Source organism: Electrophorus electricus, chromosome 3, assembly GCF_013358815.1.
Source record: "Electrophorus electricus isolate fEleEle1 chromosome 3, fEleEle1.pri, whole genome shotgun sequence".
NCBI classification, from domain to species: domain Eukaryota; kingdom Metazoa; phylum Chordata; class Actinopteri; order Gymnotiformes; family Gymnotidae; genus Electrophorus; species Electrophorus electricus.
The window spans coordinates 18682728-18703172 of record NC_049537.1 but is presented as its reverse complement, the minus strand read 5'-3'; the positions used below and the strand labels follow the sequence as shown (position 1 = coordinate 18703172).

Genomic DNA, 20445 nt, shown 5'->3' with positions numbered 1-20445 from the left:
AAAGCCAGTCGTCTATAACTGTCTGTGTATCTTATATAATAAGGGCCAAATAACAGCTTTCAGCAGAACTTAAAGAGAACTACAATGTTACATGAGTGAGATTTTCAAAACTTTGAAAACTATGCATAAAGGGTTTTCTTCTCATTGCCAGGTGCCAGCCTACTCCCAGATACAATTTATAGGCCTACAGGGCCTAGATATTGTACAGAAGTAACTAGAGAATCAGAGATGCACTGTGACACAGCCAAGAGACTCCAGTGCATATGTTACAGCACTTTATTGCAGCAATAATACGAGACTGCAGTTTATTCTTCTAAGTGAACTGAATTTTGTTTCCTTAGAGAAATAGTAGCTTATTTGTTTGGCTTTTGTGTTTATATACTTTTCTATGCGTTTAGAATAGGCTAGCATTGAACTTTCAAAATGTTAATATAGCGAACCACTACTAAATAAACTTTTACGTGAAGAATCTATTTATACAACCAAGGTTGAAGTGGACCAAACGTCAAAATATTATTATTTTTTAATAGCTAAGTGTTTATATATTATAACACATAGTTAGATGATAAAGCTGTACGTTTCATTACTCCACGTCTCAACATGTCAATAATTAATGTGTGTGCGTGTGTGTGTGTATGTATGTATATATATATATATATATATATATATATATATATATATATATATATATATATATATATATATATATATATATATATATATATATATATATATATATATAAAAATACACGAAAAATGTTACGAAGATGCTGGTGTATAAGTGGTCACAGAGCTGGACAGGTTCTTCTGACTGCAAAAAACAAACCGTGTATCTCTGAAAGCGTAGGGACCAACGAATCTCAGTACAACCGACTTTATGACAACGGATTACTCAGATTTTACCTACAAGGTAAAAATAATATAGCGTTTGAGGAACATAAGAGCAGCTAAATATCTAAAACCAAAATGACAAACTCTCACATTGGCGTACAACTATTATAACTAATAATGTTCTTTCTGCACTCCTCACATTTCTTTTTCGTCAGCATCTAATCGGACTAACTAGGTTACTTTCACACACCGTATTACTCGGTGGGTTGTTTGGCAGCACTAATGTCGCTCTAAGCGGAGGGATACAGGTGGATTTTCCTAGATGATGTCTTTTTGTTACGGAGCATCTTATTGGCTGGGTTGGACCTGCAATATTATAAACGATGACAAGCGGGGTGTTATTGGACAGCTCAGACCTGCATTGCACCATAAGATAGTACGTGATGGATAACTACTCAAAATAAAACAGTCCCGTCTTCTACGTTCTGTTTTTAGACCATACCTTTTAAAGCTTCTCCAATTTTACCGATAATCGTTTTTGGTAGGCTTTCAGCAGCTCTTTTGGCACTTTCTAATGGTTAACATCGAAAGGATCCCCCCCCAACGGTCTCTAAATAAGTTTGGATTTGAAACGTCAGCTATGTGAAGGCCTTCCTTTAGCTTCCAAAATACTGAACGACCTTAAAATATTCGTGTTGTAGTCTAGCAAGATATAACTGTTTCAAAAATAACCTTTACTTGAATCTGCTTTTAAAACGATCATATTTGTTGGATGACTTTCATTAAGGAGCGACAAAAACTGGCCGAACAGTTAAAATGTAGCCTAAGTCAGGTTTAAGTCCCGTGTGTCTATAGGGACTCAATTAGGCTTGTGTTGTGGCCCACTCCCTCTTATCTTTACAGGAACAGCTACCTTCGGTCATACCAAGTGGTTACAGGCGTCACCTAGTGTTCAGTAAAGAGGACTGAACAGCAGGTTTTGGTATGGTTAGAAAAGTTGACTACAGCAGAACATATTGTACTATAAAATACTGTGATACATACATTACACACACACAGAACAAATATTCTTCATATTGCTCAATGATATGAACCATTTGTACATTTGCTTCGATTAAATTGCTCAGTGTACCCGACTGCTTGACTTTAATTCAGTCTTTGTTGAGTATGAATTGTATTAATGTAATTTACAAAGGTTGTTATGGTTGCTGCATAACTATTATTATTGTATACTGTATACATGTTTGTAGTTGTTACAGATGTATTTTTAGTTGGACAATACGTTATACTCCTGTAACAACAGATAAGGAACATTGTGGAACCATGGTAACCAAGGAATTATCATACTGCTCAATGCGGTTTCCACTTTCTTAAAATTAATTTTGGCAGATTTGGAGAATTGTGGTTTTTGTGGTTTTTCTATAGCAGAACTTAAACATTCTAACATTCATTTGTTATTGTAGAGATATATTTGGCCAAGTTTAGCAAACAAAAAAACAAACAAACAAACAAACAAAAAAAACCAAACACTGATATTAAAATATCATGGACATAGATTAAGTTTTTATGAAGTTCTGATTTCAGACCCTTTGTTGAGTATAGTTTTATGATAGATGGCAGGGCTAAAGTATAGACATATTTGTTTCTCTTATCATGGACAAGATATGAATGTGCAAAAATTATCTAACTTAAGGCTTGGTTATTACTTTGGGCAAATAAGCAAATGCAATAACAGTTTTAGAAGTAAATACAATATTAGGTCAAAATACTGATGTAGTTGTAGGACAGGTAGGAAACATTTCTGGGTACTTGAGCAAAGCAGACCAACTCATTTTCATATGTTAGATGATCTTCAAAAGTCTTTCATTAAAAAACCAAACATTTCTCTTCCAAAAGTGAAACATTTAATTTTTTCTTCCATAACACAGAAAAGGAAAGAGGAAACATCACATGCACAAAATACATTAAAAAACCCATTTATTCAGAGTGTAATCTTAATAGATGTCTCCTCCCAGTCACACACAGGCAGGGAGGGCTTATAGGTACAGTCCTTCAGGAGTGCCTTCCTGCTTTTTATACAACACATTCTCTTTGGATTTCTTGAAGTCTTCATTGGTGACCTTCATCCTTCGCTCTCTAAGGGCCATGAGCCCAGCTTCGGTACAGATAGCCTGTGCATATACACACACACACACACACACACACACCATTAAAACAGAGAGACATAACTATACAGCAATGAAAACACATCAGCAAGACACAGCAACACATGGTACAGACAAAAAGAACAACTAAGTGAGGGAGAGACAGTCAGACAGACACACACACACCTTTATGTCGGCTCCAGAGAGATCATCCTTGGCCAAAATAAGGTCATCCAGGGTCACATCCTCAGCCAATGTCATCCTGCTGGTGTGAATCTGGAAAATTCTTTTTTTGGTTTTCTCATCTGGCAAGGGGAACTCTATCTTGCGGTCGATCCGGCCTGGGGGATGGGGGTGGCACATGGGGATATGAAACAAACGACATCATGTCCTACAGTCTGCTCTTTTCCCATTGATTTATTGCAGCTCAGTGGTTAAGGTACTTGACTTGTAATTGGAAGGTTGCTGGTTCAAACCCCAGCATTGCCATTGTTGGGCCCCCTTAACCCTCAATTGCTCAAGTTGTACTCAGTCATAATTGTAAGTTGCTTTGGATAAAAGTGTCAGGTGAATGCATTTCTAAGATTTCTTTTACAGGTATGTTCAAGCACTGAACTGAAAAACTTAGAGAGAGTAAAACTTTGACTTTGTGACAATACAATAATTTTAAAGTTGTAAGATATACATGGAGAAAATTTGAAACTAGAGTACAAATGTGATATAATTCCCATCAGTCCAAAGAAAAGAGCATGCAACATGCACACACATTAACCAAGAGTAACACTGCTGCTGTGTTTACTGAGCTTCATAGGAATAAACGTTTAAACATTTTAATTGGCTATGTAGTTCCACAAGGCGAGGGCAAAACTGCAAGCAATTCCTAGATTAATTGCAACCTTGATCGTAAACACACACACATGTAAGTGGAATTTGCTGAAATGTACCATATTTAGGATCACATTCGGATGATAATACTAAGACCTACTTTGAACTTTGAGTTCTACTTAACATTCACCTATATCTTACTAAAATTGTCATGTATAGTCCTACAACCTGGCTTATAGCTTCATTACTGAGAAAAGTATCATTCCACTGCAGCTACTTGCTGAGATTAAGCACATACTATTGGACCAATTTAAATCTTCAAAATCTGAGATAAATCTCCTTTTTTGATAACCAAAGACTTAGTAGTCACCTGTATCTACTCTGAATAACAGTAGGCTTTACTTTCATGTTTAATTTTTAGATCTGCTTGTGATTGCTACATTAGACCCCAAACATGTGTTCATTCCACACAAATAAAGTCAATTAAATCTGATAGAAACCTTTATATGCTAAACTTGGGCTCCAAACCACCACTTGCTGTTACCTGGTCTAATGAGAGCAGGGTCCAGAGTTTCTATCCTGTTGGTGGCCATGATGACTTTAACATCTCCACGTGAGTCAAAGCCATCCAGCTGGTTGAGAAGCTCCAGCATGGTCCTCTGTATTTCTCGCTCGCCTCCAGAGTTTGAGTCATACCTGCAGGGGAGAAAACAGTGCTCACATCATGCACCAACACTAACCTGATTTATAAGCAGGCAAATTAGCCATGTTTCACCAGATCCACATTGCTAGGGTGCAATGTTCTACAAATGTTCAAAGTAATTTGTATATTTGACTTAAAAAAAAAAAAAAGAGCAGGACATTCAAGAATGCCACTTGGCCATGTTTGACATCTCAGGTATTTCTCCCAGAAGTAAAAAGATCCGCTTCCCAGTTCTGACAGCGGGAAATGTGGCAACTGATTGCAGGCCTGCCTGGAGCCTTGGTGTGGAAAGGTACAGTCTACTGCTGTGTACCTCTTTGTTCCAATGGCATCGATCTCATCAATGAAGACAATGGATGGTGCATGTTCCTCAGCCACCCGGAAGAGCTCACGCACCAGTTTGGGACCATCACCGAGGTACTTCTGGATGAGCTCTGAGCCCACAACCCGTAAGAATGTTGCCGACGTCTGATTGGCCACTGCTTTAGCCAGGAGAGTCTTACCTGGAGTGAAAAAAATAAATCCAAAGATAGGCAAACTCCCCCTCATAGTAAATATAACAAAAAAATAACTCTGTCAAATCAGAAATGATAAAAGTGATGCACAGACCCGAGTATAAAAATTGCCATATTAACAGAAGACTATCAATAAGGGTCAGTACTATAATCTTGGGTTCTTGGATCATTCAGAGGAGGTAAGAACTAACCTGTTCCTGGGGGGCCATACAGAATGACTCCTTTGGGAGGCTTGATCCCCATCTCCTCATAGTACTCTGGATGGGTGAGTGGCAGCTCCACCGATTCCTGTGTGTTAGAGAAAAAGCAAAAAAGCTGGTGTGAAACATGATTTTAAAAATCCTTTCAGTTAGTAACTGAAATATAGACCTGATTATACCCAATTTGCTCATTATCTGACAGAATGTATTGCCTTAATCTCCTGAATTTGACTGTCCAGTCCTCCGATGTCAGCATATGTCTCTTGGGGAGCCTTTTCCACCTTCATCACTGTCACCAGTGGGTCTGTGTCATCCATTAGCACACCGATAACTGCATGGACCTGCATGTGTTCTCACACACACACACACACACACACACACACACACACACACACACCAATTTAAATGTGCTCCACGTTTTGTATTGAAAAAAAAAAACATTCATTACTCTGCACAGCTGTATACAGCTGTCTTGTCATTACAGCATTATTTCTAACTCAGCAGAACAGAAAGAAATAGAAAATGCTGAAACTGAAAGTATGGGTTATCCACCCATCATAAGCAGATTTATTGTAATCAATAGCATAAAGTTAGTACATCACTGAAGGTGTTTTGCAGTTATCACGATGAGTATTGTTGTGTGATGGCTTACCTTGTGGTTGAGCAGGACAGAGCAGCCTGGCTCCAGCAAGTCTTTGTCCACAAAAGACAGGATGCTGACATAGTGCTCCGAACCCACAGAGGTGGACACGATGGCATGGTTGTCATCAATAATCTCTTCCAGGGTCCCCACAGACATTGGGGTGCCCCTCAGGTCATCAACCTTTGACCTTTCCTCCTACATCAAGAAAGAAAGGGTACTCTTGAGCTTAATTGTTTGATGAAAGGAAAGAGGGAGGAAGAGAGAGTCACCAAGTAACAGAGAGAGAGATATGCGCAGGTGTGGTTTGTACACCTCCTGTTTTTCCTCCAGTGGTTTCATCTGTTCCTGGTTCCTGATGAACTCCTCCTCCATCAGCAAGTAGTCCTTAATGCGTTCCTGCTTCAAAAGTTTCAGTCGGCACTGTGTGTGTGGGGTTACTGCATGAAAGCAAAAGGGCATAGCATTGTACAATTGCCTGAACACCAGTCACTGCACTGGACTGCTACATGTCCAGCGACTGCAAGTTCAAATGTTCACAAAAGCAGAATACCTAAAGGCAGTTTGCTTGCAGCATCAGGTCCCTTGGTCTTTTTCTTCTTCTTCCCAACTCTGGTAGGAATAGGGGGCTCATATTTTTTCTTCTTATCCTTTTTCAAATGAATAAGTTGACCATTGGGTTTACGGCAAGAAGCACAGTTCTAATAGTGAAACTATTTCGTGACCATTTTATGAACTTACATATTGGAAAAAACTGAAACTGATCTGAAATACTTAATTTCAATGATAATGTTACAAACTGCCATCTGTTTCATATTAAACCTGTTTGCCCACATTACCTTGTCATCCTTCTTGCCACCTCCGGGTCCATGTCCCCCACTCTGGTTTTGTCCCTGTAATCAAGTGGATGTGGAAATATAGGAGTACAACTGACAAACTCGTGCTCCGTTAAATTGCTGATTCCGCCCCCGCATATTTCTCGATGTCCTATTTTTAAGACTTTAAGCATTAAGCAAATATTAAATCAGACAGACTTCTAACAGACAGCTGGCTCAGTTCGCAGACCTAGCTATCCTAACGCTAGCAACGTTAAATTAGGTTAAGTTGTACGCTCAGCTTGGCTTTTACAAGTAGCCTTGAAACATAAAATGAGTTAAATGCGAGCTCACTTTATTTACCAAACACACTGGCGAGCTATAGAATAGCTAGCTAAAAAAATAATCACTGGTAGCATATATGATTATTTCGCCCTTTCAATATCGTCAATCGCTGCCTTCAATGAAATTAGCTAACGCTAGCTAGGTGGTTCAGCAGTTCAACAGTGGTGGCGAAGCAGGTGGTGAATTTAGATCTGCCTGCATTTACCAATTTAAGCCTGTCCCTAGCTAGATTTAACGAGTCACAATGAAATTATTGATTTAATAAAAATAGGGCAAACCTACATATTTTTCTCCATAACACATTTTATTCGTAAAGAAATTGCTGGCTCACTTACCATTTCTGCCGGTGCTTGTCGCTTACAAAATACGTCACACTAGGGATACTGTTGTAGGACAAATTACTTCAGTCACAACAATAGAACGTTTGGCAGTTTTAGAATGACAGGAAATGACACGGATGATTACTGGAAGCGATTTTTCTGCACAGATGATTAATTTTGCAGTCTAACGAGTAACTGATTTTATGAGTAATTACGTTTATCAGCATTAAAGAGCAACGATGAGTCCAATAATATTTGAGGCAGACCTATGTGTTGGATAATAAATCAATAGATCAGTATTGTTTGTTTCCCCACTAACTGAAGCTATAGGAAACTATAGAAGACAGCCCAAGTAAGTAAGACCAACGGGTTCATCAGCTCTAGCCATGGAAAGTAAAACATAGCGTAGTGTTTTCTATACTCCATTTACCTAACGAGGGACACTGATATTTGCGGAGCAGCTGAATCAGGTAATAGTGCCACATGAACAGTGTAGTGGTGTGGTTATCTGAAGCGGTTGTTGGGGTAAGTAAAAAAGGCTACACCAGAATGTGGTTAAATTCGCATTGGGGAAAGACACTTCTAACACATACTCAGTTTCTGTTTAGATACTCTGTGCTGCCTGATATGGTTATTCCTCTGTGACGGCCAGTAGCCTCCGTCTGTTTTCGTTACTTTGATTAAACTCTTAAGTTGAAGACTCGCCTTTGCTTTATCTTCCCCCCCCCCGCACGTAGTAGTACACCTGTGATGGCCTTTTAAAAGTAAAATCTAGGGATATTTAGGCCTGGGGGGAACTACACAACGCTATCGGTCAAAGTTGTTAAGCCATATATGCATGCCACATTAAAAACATAAAACACACTTAATTAGACATGTCAACACTACTTGCATGCTCAGAAAAACGTTTCCATTCAGGCTCATTTGTCACCGATTATAGTTCAGTATTTTATATATTGCATAGTAGACATACTATTCACTGTGCATTTTTTTTGTGAATATAGAGCAGTTTTAGTTGTTTAGTGCTTCAGTACAAAATCTTTGAAAAACACATTTACACAGTTAGTGTATATACTAAACTAAATTCTTATATAGCGTGTCATGTAGGAGGACAACTGGAAAAGCAGGGATAAAGAAAGTCGTGACTCCACGAGGCTCTTCAAAAAGCCACTGTGCCTCAGTGGTGCTTAACAACAGCATAATTCACACATCCTTGTTATTAGCCCATTATTATTATACACTCCTACCATACCATCTGGCCACAGGTGGGACTTGCCCCACTCTAAGTATAAAACATCTCCATAGCAACTTCCTATTATTATGTCTTGCTGTTGAAGTCTTGCAAGCAACTTTGGGTCAGAGTAATAGTGGAAAGAACCCCCATTCAAGCTGTTACTAACATGTCGGTATTTGTTGGAACTTGTTTAATATGCCAAGGAAGTCTGTACAATTCCACATTATTCAATCAGAATTCAACCGCACAAAATAGTTTGGATTCTACAGTTAGAGTTATTTACCTTATTTGATAAAATTCTGTTCTTAGTGGTTTCATCTTGTTGAAATGTGTTTTCAGTAGTGCTATTACTGTAATCTTTATTTATGAAAGTGTCATACTTTAGACACCAGTGTTAATGGAATATGAAACTGTTATTCTTCTGTCATCTGTTGCCTTTATATGCAAAAATATAGGCTTTATATATATATATATATATATATATATATATATATATATATATATATATATATATATATATATAATACAATCAATATGTAACAAATACAGCAATACGATTTGAATCACTTTGCTGCTGTAACAAGATACAAAGGCAATGGGGAAGATACAGCCAGCTGAAGTCTGTGAAGCTCAGAGATACTGACAAGGTCATTTTCAGATTTAGCATTTAATTATCTCTTTGTCATTTTCCACACCAATTGGGAACCAAATTGTCATCACAACTTGCAAGCAAATGTGCAGTTTATTATTCATTTTGTTTCCTTGACTGCTGTCCTTTGCCCTTTGCTCTTCTACCTCATACTGGAACCAGAATGGAAATGCCTACATTTAGAAGCTGAAGACAGCAGCTACTAGGAAAACCACTGAGAGAAACAGTGATTGTGGATGATTGTATATGTCACTTATCAAGCAATCATAATTATGAAATGTCCAGTCATTTGTTTGCCACATAAACTAAAAATATACATGGAAACACGATCTATGATGGAGTTTACCCAGCACAAGAATGGCTGCTGTGGATTTCAGGGTAAACCTCAGCAGTGCTGAGGACATTGGCATACATTTATCCATTCTTTCCGCTATACATTTTAATAAGGTTGTATGACCATTTCAATAGATTTTTTTCAATATGTTTCAGTAGATTCTTCTTTTATTTTACTTTGATATTCTGATGTAGAGAGCAATATTCTTAAATATTAAGACTAACAGCACACCTACTAATCTTTTCAGGACATGTGGATGCCACGTAATTGTAGGCAAAGGAATATAGGCAGTTCTTGAGTAAGCTTTTACACTTATCTGTCCACACTAGTTTCAGCCAAACGGTTGTTCATAATTCCCAGGGCTCCAACTCCTCCAGAAAAGCCATTATGACGTGAGCTGGACGTGGACTGGCGGGGGAGCCCATTGGCCATTTCAGACAGCTGCTTCTGCATGATGGCCAGGCTAACCTTGTTGGCAGCCAGGAAGTCCCTCATTGAGATCATCTCACCTGACATCCTCCGACCATCCCCCTCGCTGTCGTTGACAGCATCTGTGTCAATAGAGGGGTCTCTCCGAGCTCTCAGATGCCCCGGCACCACCACGTTCCTGCGGGTCTGATGCCTCCCCTGGCCAGGACAAAGGCATGGGGCCTCCAGTTGCTGCAGAAGCCAGTTCAGGACCTGCTTGATGACAATTGAGATGACATTGAAAAGTGAGTAGATGCAGCAGACGCCAGTCAGGATGAAGAGGAAGTTGCCCAGCCTGTAAGCCACTTGGCCTTCATAGAACTCCCGCTGGCTGCTCACCATGTCCCCGAAGCCGATTGTGCTGAATGCCACGAAACAAAAGTAAAGAGAGTCAAGGTAGTCCCAGCCCTCTGCCATTGAGTACATGGCAGAGGCACAGCAGGACACCAGTATTGCGGCGGCTCCAAGTATGGTCATGACGCAGTAGACTGATGGCTTCCAGCCTGCTAGGCTGTCCCGCTGCCTGTCTCCATGGTCTTCAGATATGCGGCGGCCATTTTCAGGGAGAACTGCTTTACGCTGGTACTGATGCTCATGACAGAACTTGAGTATGAATGCAATCACAGTGATGACGCGCTCCAAGAAAAGGTTAAAAAACAAAATGGTGGCAGCACAGCCAATAAGCCCGTAGAAGATCAGGAACATTTTTCCTCCTGTTGTAGCAGGTGTTGTCATCCCAAAGCCTGCAGCACCCAGGAAGAAAGACACAGAAAATAAATTAAGAAAGATAGCCAGTTTTTTCTAACTGCTCAGCCTTTTTTCCCCTTTAAAAAAAAAAACCAAAACAAAAAAAACCTTTCATTGTTCTGAGTGGTTTAAAAAGGTTTTAGGGTGTTCATTTCAACATTGCAAATTGATTTTAGAAATACTGTGCTGCTGTTACAGCAACAAATCCTTGGGGCATTTAACTCCATTGTCTTTCAAGACCTGAAAAAGAACAGGACATCAGTACATCTTATAATTTAATTGTAAGGCATATGCCAAATGGCAATGACCGGTAATGTTTTATACACTCACTTACAATGAGCTGTAGGCTCTAATGTACGTGTTCAACTGCAGATTGAAGCGTCAATGATGTGCAGTAATGCATAACTACCAACTACAATCATCTGTGCACATTTGTGCAATAGTAAAATGAAGCAAGGTAAATGATGCTCTGTTATTTTAAATTTTATGATATTATAAGTACACTGTGAAAGTATCATTTTTGATTTCTAAGTCTATTATAACGTTTGTGAAAATGTATCCAGTAAACAACTGAATTTTCCGTCACTTTCTTTAAGGTTAATTAAGCTGAGATCCTTATAGTAGGATGCAAAAGTTTGGGCATCCCTAGTCTAATGATTTGAGTCCAACTCACCTATATACATTTTCACACCTTCATACATTCTGTGACACTTCAAACCTCTAAGGGTCTTGTGCCTACACTCAACAACTGAACGTAAAGATAACAGACCCTGACAAAGCAGGAGCAAGCTACAGAAATAATTCTAAAGGTTTCCTGCTTGCAGTTTTCACTGTTTGATATGTTATTAGGGAATGGATGTTAAGGGGAGCAAGATCTGGAAGACCTAGAAGACCAAGAAAAGTCACTAAGGGAACCATTCATGTTCTAGTCAGGTGTGCAAAGCAAAAACCCCACACTGATGATGAGGAGCTGCACGAAAGTTTGACTGGCATGGCAATAATGGAACACCAGTCCACATTGTAGTACTGCTTGCAAAGTGCATGCAAAGGTATGTAAAAGATATCTGAAGTCAACCTTATCTATGATCGGAGATAAATTATCTCATCACAAAATTCGGTGTCGGAGGCATGCAGAACAACACTGGCAGTATTTTAGGAGTCGTATTTGAGTAGACAACTAAAGCACATTTGTAAGTCACTCTGGATAAGAGCATCTGCTTAAATGGCATGAATGTAAATGTAGCAACTAGCAACTCCATCTCCATGGAAGTGAGTGTTGTAGACCAGTGCAAAGACAGCTCTTTGTCTAGAGCTTCCCAATTGTTAAACATGGTGGTTCTGTTAGGTGTGGTGTGCTTTTAGGCTGTTAGCCTTGGTGGTGCTGTTAGGTGTGGTGGTGCCTCTGCTATGCTTTGAGACTCTTTGGTAGCCAATGGTACATGTAAATGGAAATATTATGTAGGTAGAGTGTAGAGTACATTCTACATATCAATAAATGGAAAACTATGTGCCACAGTCATTGAACAAATTTAAACTGAAAAGTGGTTGATAACTACAAGACAATGATCCAAAGAGGTTGGATAAGTACAAGGCAATGATCCGAAACACTGAACTATTGAACTGTCTTGAACTATTCTGAACAACACTGAAGGAACTGAAATGTCCTTCACAGTTCATCCTGCATGAAAAAATGGGGAAAAATTCATAATGCAAGAATAGAAAGACTGGCTAGAAAAAATGTTTGGAGGCTGTAATTTATATCACATGACAAATTACTCAAATTTGTTTAATTCACAAAAAAACAGTAATTGTGCATTAGATTTTGCAGAAAAGTGTGATATTTCACTTTGTTCCCTGCAGAGGTTGTGTTAACATGTTTTCACTCAGAAAATAAGCAAACATATGACCAAGGGTACCTAAACCTTTGCATCTTGTATCTGCATCTTGACTGTACATGGAGCCTGGCAGCACAGGCACATTACCCCTGCAAATAAATAATGACCAAATAATGGCTTGCTAATAAATTATCTTGATTCTTCTAGCACCTCCAGCTGTTATACCTTGTCATGCTTTCACAGGAAGTAGACCCAGAGCTCGTTAGTAGCTGTGTTTTAGTCGCTCTAATGAGCAGCATTTGTACGCACCCCCGCCCCTACCCCCCTGCAGCTAGGCTGGAACTGGGCTGCCATGGGTGACCACAGCCTTGATCTTCAGCTGAGCATCTGCTTTCTGCCCCTCTTCCTCTTTCATTCATATTTGCATGAATTCCATTTAGCAACCAAATAAAGGCTATAGGATGACCTAGTTTAGTAGTGGATTTTAACTTGTCATATAAACAAATGTTACATGAAATCTGTGACTGTGAAATAAGATGTTTTTACATGTATTTTTGAATGTAGTGGCATTTTTGGGTGATATTTTCTGGATGGCTAATCTTCATGTATACTGCCAAGATACATTAAAATGAAAGGAGAAATGCTCTGTATGGTCCTAACTTCCACTGCCATTACAAAAAGGTCAAGACTAAAGATAAAGCTTATACAGGCCTTTTAGCTTATAGAGTTTAGCTGCAGAAAGGAACAGTAAAAACAAGATATACATGTTTATTTAACTTATCTTCATAATCATAAATCATAATTGCTACATACACACCAGTGTTCGTTCTGGGTACAATTTTTTTCTATGTCCCAGTACAAAAAAATGTCCCAGTACAAAGTTTTTTGTTGGAACCACCAAGTTATCTTGCTTTACTTCTTTGTTTACTCCTTGCTTTACATCTTTGTTGTCCCTTTCTTTATTTGTAAATCACAAAAAGCAGGCTTCCTGAATTATAACACGTAAGAATTAGAGGACAGAACAGTCAGCAAACTGGATTTTGCTGAATCAGTTCATTTTGGATTTATTGGACTCAGTAGCTGAATTATAAGACTCATCCCGTTCAGACTATCCTGCCATGCCAACAACTGAAACTAGAAGCAATTGTGGATTTAAAAGCCTCACCTATCGTTGAAACCACGGTTCCAACAAAATAAAATGCACCCGTGAAATCCCATCGAGGTCTGGTGTTATCCACGCGAATACCCGCTACATTCGCCTCCTCGTAGTTCCTAAGAAAGTTCTTCAGATCCTGCTTACTGAGATTATACTTCTGACTGAACTGATCGAAGCGCTGCGCCCATCGCTCTTTCGCGAGCTCTTCCTTTGGATGTTCCAGCGCTGAAAACACAGCAGCTCCGCATAAAAGGTACAGAACTATTACTAGCGCCAGCATAAGAAATCTTGCATTATCTTCATTCAGCGGACCAAAACCGCAACAACAACCACTCCGACAAGCCATTGTGTTATTACTGCTGAACAGGTGGTTTCAAGACGCAGCATTATTACAGGTTCATGTATAATCGTCCGCGCACTTGTTCAGTTTCGAAACTGAACAACCCCCCCCCCCCCCCCCCCCCCCCCGCGCGAGACAAATTACTGGCTGGCACAGTTATCCAACGAACATTTCAATCTAGAAAGTGAACAACGTTTAAAACCACATTTCGCTTCGGAAGAATGTTCTGTGGAGGAAAAAAGTTCCATTTCCTACTTTCTTTTAGCAGTGTTAATATGTTCCCTATGCCTGCTGTTGCAATTCGATGGCTTTTCTGACCTCAACCTCTGGTGACGCCGGTGAATATCAGCAGCTCGTGATCCCCCACCCTAACTTTCCCCCTAACATTACTATACCCGCCACACGACTGCGCTCGCCGACTTAATTCAGAGTTCACCTTATGATTTTGCATCTGGGCTTTACATACGTTTTCAGTGATTTTCGACCTAGAGCCCGAGCTGGCTCAATAGAACTATTGTATATTCACCCGACGTGCAATACATTGTAATCTGCTACATACTGAATGGAATTTGTAACTGCAAACTCCTATTGTAGTCAGCATAAGCCAGTGTTTGTACTGATTGCTTGTCACAAAATTTATGTCTTTATGTACAAGCAGTATTTTAGATTGTTAAGCTTTAATGTCAGACATGAAATTGCTGGTGTAATAGCTGGTGTTTCATATTTGCTGTGCTCGGGAAAAGGCACCATTACATCTTAGATGATCAATATGGTATGACCTTTCCACTTTGGTTGGAAAATTTCAACATTTGCTCTTGGATGCTCAGAGGGGCCTTCTGCAAATGTCACTTTTTGCACAGAAGGAGAAAATGCATTATGCATTGTAGACAGGCTGGAATTAGGTATTTATAGAATCTGTTTTAAAATGGTCAATCGATTATTTTTTCCTCCATATCCTCTGATAAATTTTGGTCAAATAATACTAAATAGTAGTCTGCATTTCAGGACCCTGGACAGTTCATTAGCCAGATGAAGTCTTGAAATACTGAAAAAGAAAGTAAGCAGAGTCTACGGCGCCAGCACTGGGAACCACTGAACCATGAGCTTGAGTTTCTACTAATTAGTCAAAGAACACAAGGAAGCAAAAACATGTGTCAACAATTCCTAATCAGATTACAACTGTTGTGTCGTTATTCATAGTTAGTTTAAAAACTCCATATTCACAGTGTGGGAATACACATACAATTAAGATTACTCTTAGATTCTAGTAATCTAGCTATATTTAAAATGTCTTATATATTAACATTATTAGGATAACTGAAGTACAACAGCCCAGATATTACAAATTTCTTATAGGAAATTACTTAATTCAGCTATGTATAGTTGCACTTGTCCTTTGTCCTAAATATAACATACAAAGATATTTAGAGATTTACAGATATATGTTAGTTAAACAGAGAGTTAAAATAAAAAAATATTCTGTAATACATTGCTGTGTCATGAAGCAAATCACCTTAATAAGTAAATAACTCTGCCAATTTTATGATGATGCCTATACTCACACATAATATTACCATGCTGATAGGCATATCCTGTTTGTGAGGTTGCAAATGATTGCAAGTCAAGTTTATCTTGACCAAAAAATCCAATTAACATTTGACTTTCTTGTCTAAGGTCACTAGACTCAAAATTGTTTGTTCAGAGGTCACTGCTATGGCAAATTAACTTCACCTTTCATCCACAGAAGGTGATGTAGGGCAGGTTTATGTGGTCAGGGGGTTGCATACTTCAGTGCGTGGAAAATCGAGACCGAACCACTGAAGACCACAGGAACAGCACACCGGGACAGCAGATATATTGCAACAATGAGCTTCCTCTCTCCCCCACTGGGTTAGTTTGTAATATTATTACATGTCATTCTCCTTCCAAATTTGATTATGCTATGAATTTTTTTTTTTATTAAAACAAATGTAGGGAAGAGTTATTTGAGATGTATGCTTAAAAATGTACAATCACAATATGTGTGCACAAATGACAGTCATCATATAAAACAGCAGCATTTCTAATTATTAGAACTATATACTAATTCTAACTCTGCTGAGGTTATTTCCCTGGATATCTAAAACTGTGGTACAGTGGTTGCAATTTAAGATCAAATTGACTTACTGCAATGACCATGAAGAAGGCCTTATGAGCTAGAACTGTGTTGCAATTGTGTTGATTTCAGTGGTCTCATGGATATTGCATTTCCATGAAGTCTCTCCAATTCAAGCTGAATTGTGAACAGGAGTTGTAAACAAACAGCCTGAAGTGGAATAAAATACATTTCAGAAAAAATACATTGTGAAGGATAATTATGTAATATTTCTTCAGACATACAAGGTTGCTCAGAGCTCCTGCCTTCCTTAATCAAGAGCTGATCCTCTCTATATAATATCTTTCTTTCAAAAATAACACAAACACTTTAGAGATGTAGGACATAGGATAAATAGGACATCATAGGCTAGTTTGCATCCTAAAATGGCTATTGTATCTACTGCAGATGAGATAACCTCCTTTGGTCGCTTTAAAGGGTTTAAAGAGCTGCACCTAAAAGTTAATCCAATCTTCAGACAACTCCTATGCATGCACAGAGACACCTGTCCAAATGAGAAACTGATCTGCTCTTCTCAAAATGAACTGTCGTGCCAAACATATACAGCTGACTAGTCATAGAAAAACATACATTACAAATTGCTGTATAACTATGTATAGGAGTTTCTGACATACAAGTGTAACTGTGCTGACACATCTTTTCATGTGTTCACATCTTTCACATGTACATGCTCATGTACATTATTATTAGTTATACTTATGTAGCGCCTTTCATAACACCCAAGGATACTTTACAGGCAAAACTCTGCACATCCAGTCAATAAACACCAGTGAGAAGCAGCAGCCAATCACACACAGTATACTCTCAGCTGGAAAGCACAGCATCTTGGGGTACTGCATCAGGCACAGGGAAGGGGAGGGAAGATAACACCCAGGATAGAGCACCATCCATCACTGGGCGTGCAGACATTCATTCACACATACTCTCACCAGGACAATTTGGAGTAACCAATTCACCTAACCTCCATGTGTTTTGTACTGTAGGAGGAAAAGAGAGACCCCAGAGGAAACACACTCAGGAAGCATATGGAAACTACACCCAGATGGGGACACAAACCCAGTGCCCTAGTACTGAGAGACAAATGTGCTAACCACCAAGCTGCCAAAAAATAAGTGCACATAATCAGTACAACAACATGATTTTTGGATGAACTTTAGAAAGAAAAATTACCATGTTACTCACTGCAAAAAATGGTCAACACAATCTATGAAGTCTATCTTCCTATGACATCTTATGATAGGTAATCTTCCCGTGGCATTTTAAGGCCTTTAGTTATGTTCTGCTTTGGCTTACCATGTTATGAGTTGCATTATGAACAGTAAACAGTAAAGCATCAGGGCTTTTATTATGTATCCAGTATTATGTATCTTGTATTGTGCATCCTGCATGTATTCACCACTGTACAGCCTTCCTCCCATGTGATACCACTATGATTCTAGCAGTAGTGGAGTGGGCCAGAGTGGAAGAGCAAGCTGAGAGTGAAGGAAAAAGCCCCTGCAAGCAGAATCACTAGCTAGATGACTGGCACACTGATTAATGTGTAATAACAGTAATATGTGACCAATGTTTTTATCTTGTTGGCTATTGTTGAGAGAATGAGAACAGAGAATAATTTTCATTCAGAGATTATATGGCTGGAATCACTAGTTTCCGTAGCGAGTAAATTTGACAGATGTTCACTAACTATTGGATAATCCCTAAACCAGTGTACCTGCGTTCTTTGGGCTCTAGAGTAATAGGGTTGCATGTATTAAGTGCTTTAGCAAATGAGACAGAAAGTGTTGTGTTTCCTTCCAACTTAATGTGTCTGATCCTTCATCCCCTGGCAACAGTGCGGGTGGCGGGCTTGGACATTGTGTGTGATGTGCTGGACTGGTGTTGACATTACACAACAAGTGAGACAGTAGCCAGTAATGAGCTGTAACAGATCCATACTGGCTTACTGCAGAGCTGTGTAAGTACAGCTGATTACACACCCATGACTTCCAACTGACTACAGAGGAAACGCTGCTATGGAAAGTTTTATATGTTGTGTTTGATATAGTCATTTGTGATGTGATCCATGTTGGATTCATGGAATTAGAGAATGAAGGATTAAGGGAGAAATAAAGAACTAATGCTAAGCAAATAAGTTAATAAAGAATTAAAATTAAATAAATAAAATATATTGAAAGTGATGGGAAAAGATGAAGGGAAATGGAAAAAGACTTAAAGAGAAAGACAGAGTAAGAGAGCAAGACAGAATGATAGAGAGAGAGAATGGGGTGAGAGAAAGTCAGAGATCTGACTCCATATCTGCTTTGCAAGGTGCATATGGTATCTTAGGACATCACTGGCAAAGAAAGTAAGAGAACAAGGCTAGTCGGAAGAACACAAACATTTAAAGCAAAGTAAAAATACCTTTGAATACGTGTCCAAACAGCAGGGGGAAAGTGAGAAGTTAAAGTGGACATAAATTAGAAGTGACTCATCAACACTGAGACCCTCAGAATCCCTGGAGAACTTCTTGGAGAGGTACTGATTGCACAAGGACACACACACACACACACACACACACACACACACACACACACACACACACACACACACACACACAGAGAATCAATGAGGAGTCTGCTATTTTTGGCCCCTACTCCAAGAATCTCTAAATATCCCTCAAGCGCATACCAGAGATAGGACAATACTACAGTATAATCATGTCATGTGCTTTTGGATCACCACCTAGATTACTGAAAAAGACAGACAACATACAGGTTTGAGACTTCACATCTACCTCATTTTAAAGGTAATTTAAAATGTAATTTTTCAGCCTATGCGTGAGATGCAGGGTAAAATAAAATCATATGTATGTCTCTATCAAATGTATGGTTTGCAGTCATCAGAAAAGGAATTTTCTCATTCCCTCAAGCACACAGGTCAAATTAATTAGTAAAATCTACTGGTGGTACAAAATCACATTGGGACTTTTAAAACCTGAACTTGTCCTTGTTTGGCAAGCACTAACACAATGGATTATGTCACAGAAACATGATTCCACTCAGATGTGGGGGGACTCGGTAGTGTCTATGAAATAGCAAAACCACTTACCATAAAATCTGATTTAACAGCCTTTCTGAGTGAAGCCTTGGGACAGTGTCAATTTCCTTGTAAGACATAAACCTCAAAAAGTGTTGCTGTTGTAATGGAATATGGGGTTGGTATAAAGGAGAAGCCAATAGGTTTCTTCTACTGAGTCAGATATCCACAGAAACATAACAAGGCATGATTCATGCCTTCATCGTTAGTGTGTGGGTTATGCAAAACAACAAACTCACTTCACTCAAGTGTACCCTTCATTTAAGTGTACACTTCACTTAAGGAACCCTAACCCTAACTCACTCACTCATTACTGGTCCTGCTGATGTATCATTCCAACAGGGACACCTGAGCCTTTCTGGTCATTTCTCCAATTTCTTTTCAATAAAAATAATCTGCTACAGTGCTTTATCTAACCAAAGTATTATGTAATACAGGAAATCAGCAGACTGGTGGGTCTTTGACGTAATAGTATAGTATGTTATAGTGTTCCATCTCCATTTGACATAAAGATAATAGTTGTACAGAGATTGTAGATGTACATTTTGTACATCTACAATCTCCTCCTTTGTGGAGACTTTCATACAGAAAACTTTGAATCATATTTCTAATGTTATTCACTTTAGTTAGCCAGGACTACTGATGGTTAAAATCATTATTTGAAAGTAGAGATCAGATTGGATGGTCGTTTATTGCCACCTAGAGACATTAATATGAACTGCAGTAAAGCTACGAAATTAGCATTATACAATGATTATTAAATCATTAAGCATTAAGCATTAAGCATTAAATTTCACAGTTATACCTGGTTATTATTTGTATATACATTTCTCCTAATTTCTCAAAATCATCAACAGGGGCTGTACTTCGTCAAGGAGCTATTGTTATTTATTTATTGTTTTTTTATTATCACATTTTGTCTGAAGCATTGAAGCAGGCGCCGAAACAACGGCATGACATACAAGAGTTTAGTCAATACAGGCAAGGTAAAAAAATAATGCCTTTAAGGGTGTGTTGTAGTTCGGTTCCCTTGGTACATATCAAACAACAAAATTATACATTGTTAAATTGTAGTACTGGTTTGCTAAGCGTTCACGCGCACATATTTACAATT

At 38.8% G+C, this 20445-nt stretch overlaps 2 protein-coding genes across 2 annotated transcripts; both read right to left on the bottom strand.

Moving 5' to 3' along the window:
• Positions 1-2791: 2791 nt before the first annotated feature.
• Positions 2792-7403, bottom strand: LOC113571724 (26S proteasome regulatory subunit 4). The gene is made up of 11 exons (XM_027000839.2): positions 7354-7403; positions 6698-6751; positions 6412-6508; positions 6174-6298; positions 5871-6056; positions 5431-5559; positions 5210-5306; positions 4817-5006; positions 4345-4496; positions 3162-3316; positions 2792-3002 (listed from the first exon to the last, which is right to left on the bottom strand). The coding sequence occupies exons 1-11, from the start codon at positions 7354-7356 to the stop codon at positions 2868-2870; spliced, it is 1323 nt and encodes a 440-aa protein (XP_026856640.1). The 5' UTR covers positions 7357-7403; the 3' UTR covers positions 2792-2867.
• A 1774-nt stretch (positions 7404-9177) lies between these two features.
• Positions 9178-14127, bottom strand: kcnk13b (potassium channel, subfamily K, member 13b). The gene is made up of 2 exons (XM_027000840.2): positions 13771-14127; positions 9178-10766 (listed from the first exon to the last, which is right to left on the bottom strand). Exons 1-2 carry the CDS (start codon positions 14105-14107, stop codon positions 9868-9870), a joined length of 1236 nt encoding a protein of 411 aa, XP_026856641.2. The 5' UTR covers positions 14108-14127; the 3' UTR covers positions 9178-9867.
• Positions 14128-20445: the final 6318 nt, after the last annotated feature.